The sequence below is a fragment of the Phycodurus eques genome, chromosome 2 (assembly GCF_024500275.1).
Source record: "Phycodurus eques isolate BA_2022a chromosome 2, UOR_Pequ_1.1, whole genome shotgun sequence".
NCBI lineage: Eukaryota > Metazoa > Chordata > Actinopteri > Syngnathiformes > Syngnathidae > Phycodurus > Phycodurus eques.
The window spans coordinates 40,683,597-40,698,683 of NC_084526.1; the positions used below are offsets into that span (position 1 = coordinate 40,683,597).

At 43.1% G+C, this 15,087-nt stretch overlaps 1 protein-coding gene across 2 annotated transcripts; it reads right to left on the reverse strand.

The window, feature by feature from the left end:
* Positions 1-607: 607 nt before the first annotated feature.
* On the reverse strand, positions 608-13,534 carry kars1 (lysyl-tRNA synthetase 1). Of its 2 annotated transcripts, XM_061670674.1 has the most exons (15): positions 13,462-13,534; positions 9,269-9,434; positions 8,680-8,824; positions 8,440-8,602; positions 6,957-7,050; positions 6,547-6,733; positions 5,541-5,666; positions 5,289-5,408; positions 4,984-5,146; positions 3,994-4,167; positions 3,788-3,873; positions 3,631-3,716; positions 3,426-3,552; positions 1,552-1,695; positions 608-1,268 (listed from the first exon to the last, which is right to left on the reverse strand). In XM_061670674.1, the coding sequence occupies exons 2-15, from the start codon at positions 9,406-9,408 to the stop codon at positions 1,194-1,196; spliced, it is 1,830 nt and encodes a 609-aa protein (XP_061526658.1). In that variant the 5' UTR covers positions 9,409-9,434; positions 13,462-13,534; the 3' UTR covers positions 608-1,193. The 2 variants fall into 2 exon arrangements, with proteins under 2 accessions (XP_061526658.1, XP_061526659.1); XM_061670675.1 differs by lacking the exon at positions 9,269-9,434.
* Between the last annotated feature and the right edge of the window lie 1,553 nt (positions 13,535-15,087).

The window sequence follows — 15,087 nt, forward strand, 5'->3', positions numbered from 1 at the left end:
TGCGACTGGCGCGCGATTGTATGACTTGAATTGCGACTTGCTTAACCTCTTATAATGAACTTAAATTGTACTCTAACCTTTCAAGGTGAACTTAACTTGACTTTGTCAAACCTTTGGAATGCATATGTACAACTCTTCAGTGTTTCAGTACTTTTTGCACAACGTTCAGTTCTCTATAGTGTCAGTTTTCTGATTATGTGCGGTTGCAGAGGACTGCCTTCTTTTTTTGGGGGTTAACACGTTCGGCATCACGGCGTGTAAATATTACATTATGTTATTTAATGCAGGGTGGATTCCAACTTAAAATTGTCAGTAACCTCTCATGTAATATTATATACTTTAATAAGGCCTTGTTGGCCTGCCCCCCCCCCTCCCCTCCCTTTTTCCAGTTCAAATGAACTGACAGGAATATGATGGATTTTTTTCTTGTCTCACACAGGAAGCCATTCAATCTAGAACTGCCACTTGTTCTCTAACAAGGACCTGAACTGTAAAATTCAAATATTTTAGTAAGGTACAAATCCGAGCCACGAATAAATTAAGACAAAGGGCATTTTTCATAAATTACCGCAATTAATTGAAGTACTTTTCAAAAACTAAAATGAGACAAAATGCAGATTCATATGAACTTTATTCAGATGTACGAGGACTGACTATTGGAGTCATTCAAAGGCAAGGAACAGGAGCCCCCATGATAAAAGAGAGAGCAGTTTTGTGAAGACTCAAAATACTATCACAGGTGCGCCAGACTGGAATTGTACGGTGCATCAACTGCAGATAACAAACAGCAACTCGAGCAACAACTGACTACGTCATAGAACCTTGACGCATATTCTGAAACATTACATCTCGGTCTGCAAAACGGTGATCGTAGAATGTGAGTGGCTGCTCAACCATCCGATCTGTGCCTGATTGATGAAGATTAAAACGTATACTTGTTGACAAACAAGTAGGACCCAACAAATATGATCTCAGAAAGTGTAGAAAATATCTAAATGAAACTATTTGTTATAACATTTAGCACCGCAAAATGCAGACTATCTGTATCAATAGTTGAGCAACCAAGCCTTTCACGGCATTAAAAAAAAAAAAAAACAAAGCCGACAAACTCCAATAATGGCCACAGTGACATAAATGCTCCTATGCCAAAGAGCCTCCTGTTGGGACGGCAGTGTCAAAGGTCAATCAGTACGTTACACAGAGGTGCCCTCTGCAGGAACGCTTGTTTTATTGTCATCGGGCTTCATGGCTGGGAAGAGCAAAACCTCCTGAGACAGAAAACACAAAAAACTGTTAGTAAGTCTTTTTACAAACAAAAACATCCAGTCAAGAAGGTTGATTAAGACCGGAGAGGTTATGTGGTTCTATTGATTGATTTAAGAGCCAGGGGTTATGTGGTTCTTGACTTCCCTCTCTCTCTCTGATTATATAGTCAAAAATGGCTCTCAAAGAGGACGGCGCTTACAAGCTACGAATGAGGGGGGAAAAAATAAAAATAAAATCATCTCTTAATTGACAATAGTCAAGTCACTGCATTCTAGAAGAAGTTACCTTGATGTTATTGGAGTCAGTGAGGAACATGGTGAGGCGGTCGATGCCCATTCCCCATCCGGCCGTTGGTGGGAGACCATATTCCAGTGCCGTGCAGAAGGTCTCGTCGATGACCATGGCTTCGTCGTCCCCCTCGGCCTTGGCCTGAAAAATATTGTTAAAATTTTTTGTCAGATGCTGACCACGAGTAGAGCTCCGTTTCCAGCAGTTTAGTGTAAAATGTTTAAGGCAGGGGTATGCAAGGTTTTTCCTCCAAGGGCCGCATACAGAAAAATGGATAGATGCGAGGGCCACTTTGAAATTAAAACTTTTGTACACAATAAAAAATAGGATTGCACTGTATTGTACGTTTAAAAAAACAAAAAACACCATACAGTAATAAAAGAAATCCGGTATATGCGTAAACTACTTCCGCATTCTGCAAATTACGTACTTCCGCCTCGTTCCGGAGAATGAGGAAGGTGACCGTTTCAAAGCACTCGTTGGAAGTTTGTCGACTATGGTTTTCTTTAAACAAGATGTCACCACAGAGCCACCAAAGATGACAAAAGACGGTGTTTGGTCTTGTTGATGTTTACGTGCATGATATATTTGTATAAATAATGCTTGGCTTCAAACGTCATCGATACGAGTTACGTTCATTAGCAAAGGATACACAAGAGATCAGCTATTCCGTGTTCTGCGTTGGTCACGTGATGTTCAACATACAGCGGGATTAATTGTGCGGCGATTTCTGGTGTGCATGCATTGCCCACCAGAGGGCAGTATAATACAAACACGGCTATACAAGAAAAGGGTTAAGTGCTTTGTAAACTGCAGCAATCTTCGTTTTTTTGGGGGGGAGGATAAATAATATGCCTGTGAGTATTGTTATATTACCTACTAGGCTTTACACCGATTTTATCGGCATTATCGGTATCGGCCGATAATTAGCATTTGATGCTGATCGGCTTTAATGTCATAATTCGCCGTTTGGGATGTCCCAAACTGGTGTTTGATGAGCATCCCTCAACTTTCTCAGTCTTTTTTGCCACCTGTCCCATCTTTTTTGGAATGTGATGAAACCATAAAACCCCAAGTTAATGATTATTTGCTAAAAACAATAAGGTTTATCAGTTCGAACATTAAATATCTTGTCTTTGTAGTGTATTCAATTGAATATAGGTTGAACATTATTTGCAAATTATTGTATTCCGTGTTTTATTTATGTTTAACACAACGTCCCAACTTCATTGGAATTGGGGTGAAGTAATTTAATTACAGTAAGTTAGCACCCATTATTTCTGCCACGTTGTAATGTTGATTTGACCTGACTGATTAGAACACACGATCTGACTAGAGCAGTGATTTCCAACCTTTGTGGAGCCAAGCAACATATTTCACAATTGAAAAATGTCACAAAAAGTGGATATATTAATTACTGTATTTACTTCATGCCATCCAATAGAAGACCATTCATTTGTTCTGTCTGTCACTATGCCTCACTGTCATAAATAGACGAACAAAGATACATTATTTATTGTAAATATAATTTTTGGAGCAGTGAAGTACATAAGTATATACAGTAAATCGTGATCGTGTGAAGCCGACGACCTACTCGTGTTTCTGCACCATTTATGTTCAAATAGCCATCCTGCGTGTGCGTTTGAACTCTTCAACTTATCCAAACAGCATCAATTTTTGGACCGTGTGATACCTAACCACCGAAACATTATATTGGGAAAGAAAGACTACGGAGTCTTGTAATACATTGGAACACGCCATTTGTTTACAATGTTGTGTGCCTCAACTTTGTAGACGTTATTGACAGGGCAAACGATCCAAACTGCGAACTAAAAACAGAGACGTACCGCAGTACAAAGTTCATTACACACCTTGGCTTGCTGCTCAAAAAGCTCCCTCTGTCGAATGGGGTCATTCAACTCCGTGTAGGCGTTGCAGACTTCTTTCTTCATCACAAAGAGCTCAAAGCGCTCCGTTAGGCCTTTCTCTGTTCGATGCCTATTAGAAAGGATTGTCAGGGAGACGCATTTCCAAATGGATCACGGACAGATTTGAGACTTGGGATGTTCTAATCACCATTTTGCTAAGGGGCTCATGATCTGTGGGTGATCACAGATGAATGTTGGGTTGATGCAGGTGACCTCCAGGAAATCTCCCACAAGCTGAGAAATACAGTGCTTCGAGTAAGTGCCCTAATATTACATATGTAAATACAGTAAAGTCAATAAAGCACCTTGTCAAGGAGACGAGCAGTTGTTCTGGGGGGAGGACATTCAACTCCCTTCTGGGCACACAGGTCATCAAAGAATTTACGGGTCTCTGAAGCGAAAAGGGGAAGGAAGGCGTAACTTCTGGATAATTACTGTGCCAATCAAAACAACGACCACAACGAATCTCAAAAACAGAAAATGCCAGTCCTCAGACTCTGTCAAATCTTACCGTCACTGTCGTAACTGTCAGTGGGAGGAAATTTGACTCCCATCAGCTTCTCAAGGTCGTGTGTCATGCTCACTCTTCTAAATGGTAGTGTGAAGTCAATCTCATAGGCTTGTCCTTCTGGACCATCAGGGCGGTAGGTTACCTTGTGTCCTCCGGTGATGTGCTTCACCATCCCTGGAAGAAAAACACAATACAGATGATGTCACACAGAATCAGAATCCTGCTCCAATCTAGAACACACAGACAGGTTAATAACAAGTCAAGCTGACAAGTGAAATAAACACACTAACAAGTTAAATTCATAAGAATGTGGCATGTGGTTCCTTTTTCCTTACTATGTATTTTAACAACACATGCATGTTCATTCTTGGCTCTTAAAACCGTTTTTTTCCCTAGGCTATACGTATGTTTTGCGTCACATTCTCTAACTTAACTTCGGAGTTCATTAAAAATGATGGACATGATTATTATATGCTGTCGGTTTGTGTTTAGCAAGCTTTCCTATGATACCAACTTTTTGAAAATAGTATAAAGATTAAGAAAGTTATTACAGTGTTGGAACCATAATTGCGACAAACCTCCGCACATTGGCTGACATGCGTCAGACAGACATCCTTTGTCCAATGTACTCATACGCTGCAAATGTTAAACTGCCCCTGAGGCAGCAAAGAGACACTTTTTAAGTGCATTTTCCTTTTGTAGCTAGAATGTGGTTACATACGTGGGAAAAACAATTGCTATTCTATCTTTATGTCAGCACTTTTTTTTGTCATGAATGTCTCAGTCTTACAACACCACATTTTGCAAGCCACACACATAGCCATACATATTTATTTAAATGAGAATAATTGTGGCTAATCTAATAATTTTACTCCTTTTATGGCTCCCTCTTAGGATGGAATTCCACTTCATGATGCAAGAAACACAATTTCAACTTTCTTGGGCTCCGAAGTGGTACAATTTGGATATGCACCACACGACGGGACATACCCGACAGAAGTTTCTCTGTTACGTCCATCAAGTCGTGGTAGTCTGCATACGCCATGTAGAATTCACAGGTGGTGAACTCCGGGTTGTGAGTGAGATCGATGCCTTCATTCCTGAACTGACGGCCGATCTCATACACTCGATCTAGCCCACCAACAACAAGCATCTACAGGTAGAACACACAGTGTATAATGAAGAATATCTCAAACCCACTGAACGCTAAGAGGGTACAAGCAACAGAAAATAATAATTTGATTGGAAACCGATGACGTATCCAGTTGAAAATGTACCAAAATATTGTACATTACCTTGTGGTAAAGCTCAGGAGCAATCCTCATGTACAGGTTCATGTCCAGCTCATTGTGGTAAGTTACAAATGGACGGGCCACTGCTCCACCAGGAATGATGTTCATCATTGGGGTCTCAATCTTAAAAAGACAGCAAACACGACTTGGGATGCAATTACGTTCATACAATATAACACAGATAGTAAATAAGTGCAAAGGAATGAATAAAAGAAGCATATTTTATCGGTCGTGATTAGTTTGTCAGGCTCTTACCTCTAAAAATCCTAGTTGGTCCAGGAAGCTGCGCAAGTATGTGATGATTTTGGATCGCGTTATAAACTTCTGCCTCACGTAGTCATTAAGGATGAGATCCAAGTAGCGCTGACGGAATCGTGTTTCCTTTGGGAGAACCATGACAATAGCCATCACTTAATTGAACATGACAAACAGTCAAACACATACATGCAAAATGAAAACACTCACAGGGAGCACGGAGCAGATGCGAAACGCCGAACTAACAGCGCCGAAAGCGGCCGACCCGAGCTGGGGGTCAGACGTCACTCACTAACCTTAACTCTCTTCAAGGCACACATCACACAAAATACTACAAAGTGTGTGCGGCTTTTTGCCTAAAGTACACTTTATATAATCCGCTTTCTTTATTATGTTTAATTATGGTTATCTTTTACAATACAGTGCAGGGGTGCACGATATTGGAAAAAAATGACATTAGGATTTTTTTTTTTTTTCTTCTTTTTTTTAAACCTGAGATATATATTGCGATGTGAAATAATACAAGATTAGCGTTGGGAAAGTTCAGTTCATCGTCCCAAAAATTAAGTTCATAATTCTAAATTTTCCAAAAACGACCAAGGTCATCGTTCTTTTTTTTTTTTTTAAATACTGGCATTTCATTTCCCCAATGTTGCCACCCATTCAGTCCACACTAGTAGCCACTTGCAGCTTTCACCCTACAATCTCAAAAATTTGCTTGAATGGTGGTTTTTTGTTGTTGTTTTTTTTAAATGGCGAATTATAACAAAAACAAGACTTTTATCCTTAATGTCCAATCAAAAACACGCGACAAAGTATGACAGGAACAATGGTGACCTCAACCCTAACCCTCATTTGAGAACCAGACCAAAATTGTGACCCCTGGTTATGAGCTTGATCATAGAACTAATTTGACTTGTAAGTCAAGGTACCGCTGTAGTATTTCCTTGTGAGATGATAACAGAGTGTCTTAATAGCTCAGCGTGCTCATAGTGGGCTTTATTACCTTGTCTTTGAGCCCAAAGTGGAGGTGAGGCAGCATGTGGAGACAAGGGGAAAGCAGAGTCATTTCGATGGGTATGATGGACAGCTCCCCCTTTTTAGTCTTCCCGGGGTTTCCACGGACACCGATGATGTCGCCGCGCCTGAGCTTGTTGTTGATGGCAACGAAGTCTTCCTCAGACTTGTAGTTCCTGAGAGGGTGAGGAAAACTGAAGGTGGAATCATCTCATTTCTGAAGTCCGCCCAGAGTACAATAAACTTTGTGTGTATAATTCTTGAAAAGAATTGCCGCCGTGATCTTTGTTGACATTTCAGCATTGGCCAATCAATAACAATACATACGGATAATATTCAGGCACAAAGGATTAATGATAATGTTTTTTAAATGTTTTTTTTTTCTAAATTTTACAGTACCTGGAGTTTGCCATAACTTGCAACTTGGTGCCTTCGCCTCGCATGTCATAAAAGAGCAGCTTGGCACCAGATGCCCTCTTGGCGTGGACGCGGCCTGCCAATCGCAAGACAAGGGGAAAAAAAATACATTTAAAAAAAGCTCCTTATTAACATCCTCTACACCGGGGGTGCCCAAACCTTTTTGCCCTAAGATCTACTTTTCAAGCAGCCAACCTCCCGCGATCTACCTTTTTTTTTGGGGGGGGGGGGGCGCGACCATGTCCCCGGTTTGGGAGCGCAGAGCGCTACCAGTGAGCTAAAATTCTGGGCCGCCGACACAGCTCAGCACCAAGGTATGTTGATGTACCTTGCATCACCGCATGAGCCAATCTTTCACAACACAACACAACGTATATTTCAGTCTCGTTGCCGTGGCGCTGTTCAGCAATGATGCCGGCTTTCGCGAAAGCTCCGACAACAGTGAAAGCAGATACCCTAGCCCAGGCATCCACAATCCATTCACGTATGGTGGCGTAACTCGCCCGGCGCTGCCTCCCAGTCTTAGTAAAGGTGTGTTCGCCGTCTGTCATCCATCGCTCACACGCCGCTCGCAACTTCACTTTGAACGCCCTGTTTACACCGATGTCCAGCGGTTGGAGTTCGCTGGCAGTTGCTGCGCCAGGGTATTCTTTGCGCGGATGGCGCCATTTCATAAAACGAAAGCACCAAGACGGACCTCCTGGAAAGTGTTCGATCTCCATGTCTTGTGCGATCGTTATTGCCGTCAGTCGAATGGCTTCTCCCGGCTGTTCTTGTGCTTGATTTTGAAATCTCTCGCGGCTGCTCTATTCCCATTCACAACCGCGTTAACTGATAGCGATAACGATGCTTCGGTGGCGGCTTTCCCTTTTGAAGTATGTTGTGTGAAAAACAACTGCTGTCCGGACAACTGGGATTTTTGTTCCTTCACCTTTCTCTTTCTCAGCTCGCTTTTTGGCGGGAAGTCACTGTCGTATTTTCCACAAACAGTTCTAAAATGCCGCTCCACATTTCCCTTCTTTGGTAATTTCGAAAATGTCATCGTGAAAAAATACTCCCTTCTCCCATTCCATGTGAAAGTTCTTCTTACTTGGTCCAGCTCCCCCACTAATTTTTATACCCTTTCTTAAGTTTAAGAGAAAACACCGGCAGATAAAAATTGGAGCTAACTCACTGACTAGATTGTTATTTTTGACACACTTAGCGCCGTTGTTTGCGCATCTGCAGTTACCGTTTAGCGCCGTTGTTTGTGTATGTGCGTGACCTAAGTGTCAGAAAAATTCAGATGTCATCGATTGGCTACCCTGTATATCAATCAAGCGATGGGATGGATGATAGGCTGACGTTTATTTTTTATTTGTATTTTTTTAATGTCATGCGATCTACCAATCTTCGCGATCGACGCATTGAGCACCCCTGTTCTACATAATCCAATAATTTCTAAAGGATTGACCTATTATAATACCTGACACATTGAGAACATCTGTTAAGTGGTCCCCCGGCTGTAGATGATTGTACTTCTCAATGAACTCTGTGAGCGACAAGTCGACGTGATACTTGTGTGGATACGGGTCCTCAGCGGTGCCCTTGAGTTCCTGAATGGCCTGGGTGCGAATCTTGTAGTATTGCTGCATTCAAAAGCAACCAATGTAAGCAGTGTTCCACAAAAGAAGGCTAAAGTCCAATGTTCGTACAAGAATCTCACATTCGGGTCGAGCGTCTCCTCATCCAAGGCGGCGCTGTCCGAGGCTGCGCAGTTATTGGATTCGTTCTTCTGCTGCAGCTGTTCTTTGACCTTGGCTTCTTTCTCCACAGCCTTTTTCTCCGCCTTTTGCCTCCTCTTCAGCTCACTGAGAAGACATGAAGAATACAAGCGTGTTATTGGTTAGGTGACATGAGATCAGTGATTCCCTACGAGAATTCATTTAGAATTGCCATGCTCTTCCAGTAATAGGCAGAAGGTACAATTAACCTGTTGCCATTTAAATGCAGTAACTGAACAGTGGTGTTTTGACTTTTGAGTTTTAATTTGTTCCTTAACCAAGCTCTTAACTCAAAACACTCATATCATTAATCATCTCTTGCTAATGAAATGATTATTATTATTATTTCTTTTTAAATCAATCCGTTCAAGCCCCCAACACTGCACTACTCCACTTATCGTCGCAAATATCCGAAACAACGTACATTAAAACGCAACTGACTAATCCAGACAATAGAAAGGAACCCACATGAACGCTGGTGACAAAAGGTTGGTTGTTTTTCTCTCTCGAGGGAAAGGAAAAGCCACCAACCTTTTGCCACCTCTCCAACGGTTCCCGTAAATTTGGGCAGCCACTGCAGCTGTGCAGGGACGCGCATGTTTAAACCACCGTCCCCTGACTTCAAAAGCTTGGCACAGCTGCTGCCTGACTGCCCTGACCAGGCACAGCATGCTGAGCCACCAGTCAGAGGAGCAATCTGGGAAAAGAGATATATACTGAAGATACAAACAAGGCGTACAGCAAACAGAGTGAGGACCATCTGTCTTAAGCGTACTACACCTGTGATTCTCAAAGTAGTATTATGCGGGCTCTCTTTAGTGGTACGCGAAAAATCACTGAATACCCAAATGCCATAATCTTACATCAGCTTCAACTTTTTTTTCTTTTTTTTTTTATAAATCCAGTGCAGTACATTTGTTAAGAACAGTTCAGATGTGTTTAACTTTTAAGTAAAATACATTTACATTTAACATTTTAGAACAAAATTGTTAGTGAAAGTTTTATTTAATATATTTGGAATATGTTTTAAAAGAATCATTATTTGGGGTTTTTTAGGCACGGACTGACAAACTGTGCATAATGTTACAGTGGCTTAACTGTACTTAAACATGAATTAGTTTTAGGGACCATAGATGCCTTTATCATAGATGTCAACTCAACAGTTTTTTTTTGTGTTTTTTTTTACAAAATTATTTACCATTTACAACATGTTTTGTTGTTGTGGAACTCAAATAAAGGTATGCTTTTTGCACCTCACACAGATTAGATGAAGACAGGGTAGATACAGTCATCATAATAGTTCATATTTCCTGCAATATTTCCATCCATCCATCCATTTTCTACTGCTTATCCGGGTCGGGTCGCGGGGGCAGTAGCTTTAGCAGGGACGCCCAAACTTCCCTCTCCCCAGCCACTTCACCCAGCTCTTCCGGGGGGATCCCGAGGTGTTCCCAGGCCAGCCGAAGGACGTATTCTCTCCAGCGTGTCCTGGGTCGTCCCCGGGGTCTCCTCCCGGTGGGACGTGCCCGGAACACCTCACCGGGGAGGGCGTCCGGGAGGCATCCGAATCAGATGCCCCAGCCACCTCATCTGGCTCCTCTCAATGCGGAGGAGCAGCGGCTCTACTCTGAGATCCTCCCGGATGACCGAGCTTCTCACCCTCTCTCTAAGGGAGAGCCCGGACACCCTGCGGAGGAAACTCATTTCGGCCGCTTGTATCCGGGATCGCGTTCTTTCGGTCACGACCCACAGCTCGTGACCATAGGTGACGGTAGGAATGAAGATCGACCGGTAAATTGAGAGCTTCGCCTTAGCTCCTTCTTTACCACAACGGAACCTATACAAAGTCCGCATCACTGCAGACGCCGCACCGATCCGCCTGTCGATCTCCCGTTCCATTCTTCCCTCACTCGTGAACAAGACCCCAAGATACTTGAACTCCTCCACTTGGGGCAGGATCTCACGCCAGCCCTTTTGCGACTGAGGACCATGGTCTCAGATTTGGAGGTGCTGATTCTCATCCCAGCCGCTTCACACTCGGCTGTGAACTGCTCCAGTGAGAGTTGGAGCTCACGGCTTGATGAAGCCAACAGACCCACATCATCAGCAAAAAGCAGAGATGCAATACTGAGGCCACCAAACTGGACCCTCTCTACGCCTCGCCTGCGCCTAGAAATTCTGTCCATAAAAGTTATGAACAGAATCGGCGACAAAGGGCCGCCTTGGCGGAGTCCAACCCTCACCGGGAACGAGTCCGACTTACTGCCGGATATGCGGACCAAACTCTGACTCCGGTCGTACAGGTACCGAACAGCCCGTATCAGGGGGTTCGGTACCCCATACTCCTGAAGCACCCTCCACAGGACTCCCCGAGGGACACGGTCGAACGCCTTCTCCAAGTCCACAAAACACATGTAGACTGGTTGGGCGAACTCCCATGCACCCTCGAGGACCCTGCCGAGGGTGTAGAGCTGGTCCACTGTTCCACGGCCAGGACGAAAACCACACTGCTCCTCCTGAATCTGAGATTCGACTTCCCGACGGACCCTCCTCTCCAGCACCCCTGAATAGACCTTACCAGGGAGGCTGAGCAGTGTGATCCCCCTGTAGTTGGAACACACCCTCCGGTCCCCCTTCTTAAAAAGGGGGACCACCACCCCAGTCTGCCAATCCAGAGGCACTGTCCCCGATGTCCACGCGATGTTGCAGAGGCGTGTCAACCAGGACAGCCCCACAACATCCGGAGCCTTTAGGAACTCCGGGCGAATCTCATCCACCCCCGGGGCCCTGCCACCGAGGAGCTTTTTAACTACCTCGGTGACCTCAAACCCAGAGATAGGAGAGCCCGCCTCAGAAAACCCACAGTCTGCTTCCTCATGGGAAGGCGTGTCGGTGGAATTGAGGAGGTCTTCGAAGTATTCTCCCCACCGACTCACAACGTCCCGAGTCGAGGTCAGCAGCGCCCCATCCCCACTATACACAGTGTTGGTGGTGCACTGCTTTCCTCTCCTGAGACGTCGGATGGTGGACCAAAATTTCCTCGAAGCCGTCCGGAAGTCTTTCTCCATGGCCTCACCGAACTCCTCCCATACCGAGTTTTTGATTCAGCGACCACCAGAGCTGCATTCCGCTTGGCCAGCCGGTACCCATCAGCTGCCTCAGGAGTCCCACAGGCCAAAAAGGCCCAATAGGACTTTTCAGCTTGATGGCATCCCTCACCTTTGGTGTCCACCAACGGGTTCGGGGATTGCCGCCACGACAGGGACCGACCACCTTACGGCCACAGCCGCCTCAGCAATGGAGGCCTGGAACATGGTCCACTCGGACTCGATGTCCCCAGCCTCCCCCGGAACATGAGCAAAGTTCTGTCGGAGGTGGGAGTTGAAACTCCTTCTGACAGGGGATTCTGCCAGACATTCCCAACAGACCCTCACAATACGTTTGGGCCTGCCACGTCGGACCAGCATCTTCCCCCACCATCGGAGCCAACTCACCACAAGGTGGTGATCAGTTGACAGCTCCGCCCCTCTCTTCACCCGAGTGTCCAAGACATGCGGCCGCAAGTCCGATGACACGACCACAAAGTCGATCATCGAACTGCGACCTAGGGTGTCCTGGTGCCAAGTGCACGTGTGGACACCCTTATGCTTGAACATGGTGTTCGTTATGGACAATCCGTGACGAGCACAGAAGTCCAATAACAGAACACCGCTCGGGTTCTGATCGGGGGGGCCGTTCCTCCCAATCACGCCCTTCCAGGTCTCACTGTCATTGCCCACATGAGCATTAAAACAGCAATGAAATAATAAAAAACAAGCCAAAAAAATAGTCATCCCAATGTCCCTCAACCTTTGAGTTGTGTATTTCTTTCAAATAAGTAGCCATTATTATGATTTTTTTTTTTTAAACCATCAAGTGACATTGCAACCACATGATAGCGGCTCATATTAAAAAACAAAAACAAACAAACCCCCCCAAAAGACAGGAACTATTGATTATTAACTACCCTAAGGAAATATATAATGCAAACACTTTTATACTGGTCGTTAACGGATTGAGTCCCTCGTTAATTTTGGACAGAAATTACTGATAAAAATATCCAAAAGTCGACATTATCAAGATCTGTTGACAAACAACGAAAACTGAAGGTACACAGTATTTCTTGTAAGTCCATTATACGCTACTGTGCGCAGCCCAAAAAATCTAATTATTTTTTGATTTTTTAGCTAGCTAGCACGTGCCGGTGAGTGTTGCTAGCATACAAAAGGAAGGTCAGAAATAACTTTAGTAAAATCCCAATATCATAATTCGATACTGTGTGGTCTTAGGTGCTACACGGCGCTCTTCGTGTTAAGTATTACATTAACATTGCTCAAAGATTACAATATTCAACGAAAGCAAAATCCTAAATTTACCCAGTCGGCGTGTGAACCTTTCTTTTAGTACTTTATGGATCTTGTAGTTTTATGCGGCCTCAAAAGAACCATTAGTGTGGGGTCATCGTAATTTTAAAAACTACATTTCCTACTGACACCAGAGGATGTAATTCTGGGAAATGTAGTCTACAAGGATGCCTCTCCTTATGACAAATTGGTTTCGCTATCGTCCTTAGCGCTGTTGCGTCTGCTACGATTACTTTGTATCTTTATGTAAGATAAAATGGGCTTAACGAGAGGCACCGATCATACGCGTTATAAATAGAATAGAAGACGTATAAAACTCACTTTTTGCTCAGTTTATCGCCATCCATCGCTGTTACGTCAGCCATGCTGGTCTGGTGCGTTGCGCTCGGAATCTGCGCATGCGCACAAGGAAGTGACTGCGATCATGTCGTGGTGCGTTCAGAGACAGTTGGGATTTCCACAAAAAATAAGTGCATCGTCAGTGTGTCACGTCAAACCACAAAAGCAAATGGAAAATTAGGGATATTGGTTACAGGACGTCAGGACGGTTTCAGAATCATGATCATTTGATGAACAAAAGACTAACTGTCATTCCCATGTAGGCTTGCCATGCAGCGCCTTTGAGGGATCACCGTCATCATGAAAACTCCGCAGAAACGTTTGAAGTCTCTGAAAAATGCATTTATTTTGTTCATTTGATGTACATGATTTTCCTTCCTTCCTTTGTTCCTTTACTACTTCATCCTGGCTGATGTCACAATGAACCGCTAATCAACAGGCCCACTAAGAGTTCAGATAAAAATATATATTATATATAGTCTCCGTATATATTTTATTTTCATAATCATAGTTAATTAAACATTTTGCACGTGTACTTAAATTGATGTCCATCCTGTCATTATGGGAAAAACGCCTCTTTGAGAAACCCTGTGATGTCTTTAGTGACATTTTGAACAGGATTTAGCATTTTGTCAGTCTTCAATGGAGGGTGAACTAATGGTTAGCTGCAGAGTTATTTCCACATATGTTTTGTAATTAGGTGGCTGTTGTCAAGCTCAACATGTCCACTCTCCCATAGCAAAATATCTGCTGATATATAAAACTTTCTGAAATCTAAAAATAGAATTGTTATAGAAGACAGTCAGCTTGCAAACATAATCATGTTGCCAAGTAAAATATAAAATGCTGATATGAGCAAAAATGTCCACCCTGTTAGCAAGCTCGCATACTTTGCTTTTTGCATGTACATTGTCTACTTGCAGTCATATATATATATATATATATAGATCTATATATAGATATATAAACAAAGGGTGAAATGGGGAAGTCTCAAAGGCACCTTACTGTGAACTGAAATCCACACCAAAATAATTTAAACTTTGATTTAATGGTATGAAACTCATATGAGGTTATCTTTTATATTTTTATTCCAAACATGCACCAATATATTCAATAACGGTGCAATGAAACCATCAAATAAGAAGCTTTACAACAAATGTATCTACGTTGTACAGGTTTAATACAGATAGCAGCAAGTTTACAGAAAATGAATCCCAACAAAGGCTGAACATAGTTTTTTTTTTTTTTTTTTTTAAGTGAATATAAGACAGTTGTTCACATGGTTTGAGACGAAAAATAAAATTTCACTCTCTCTTTCCCGGATTACAAAACATGAACTGGAGGAGTGCTTCAATTGCTCTGGGAGACTTTAAAGGATTCAAAGATGCGTTAAGGGTAGAAATCGTCAAGACAGAGAACAGATTATTCAAAAGCTTTTTTTCCCCCCAAACAATTAAAAATGAAATGAGACTAAGCACAAGCTTTTCACCCTCCCCAAAAATTAAAAATTAAATGTGATTAGTCTTTGCTGATTTTTCCTGGTCCCTCAAAGAATCGGACATCAAAAGCACCACTGCTCTGCTTAACACAGAGCCCAGAAAGTGCGGT

Excerpts from the sequence above, each read along its gene's own strand:
- kars1 (XM_061670674.1), bottom strand. The coding sequence starts at position 9,408 with ATGCTGTGCCTGGTCAGGGCAGTCAGGCAGCAGCTGTGCCAAGCTTTT. Across the intron at positions 8,825-9,268 it reads CGTTGGAGAGGTGGCAAAAG|TGAGCTGAAGAGGAGGCAAA; the intron begins GTTGGTGGCTTT and ends ATGTCTTCTCAG. Across the intron at positions 3,717-3,787 it reads CTGCTCGTCTCCTTGACAAG|CTTGTGGGAGATTTCCTGGA; the intron begins GTGCTTTATTGA and ends TGTATTTCTCAG.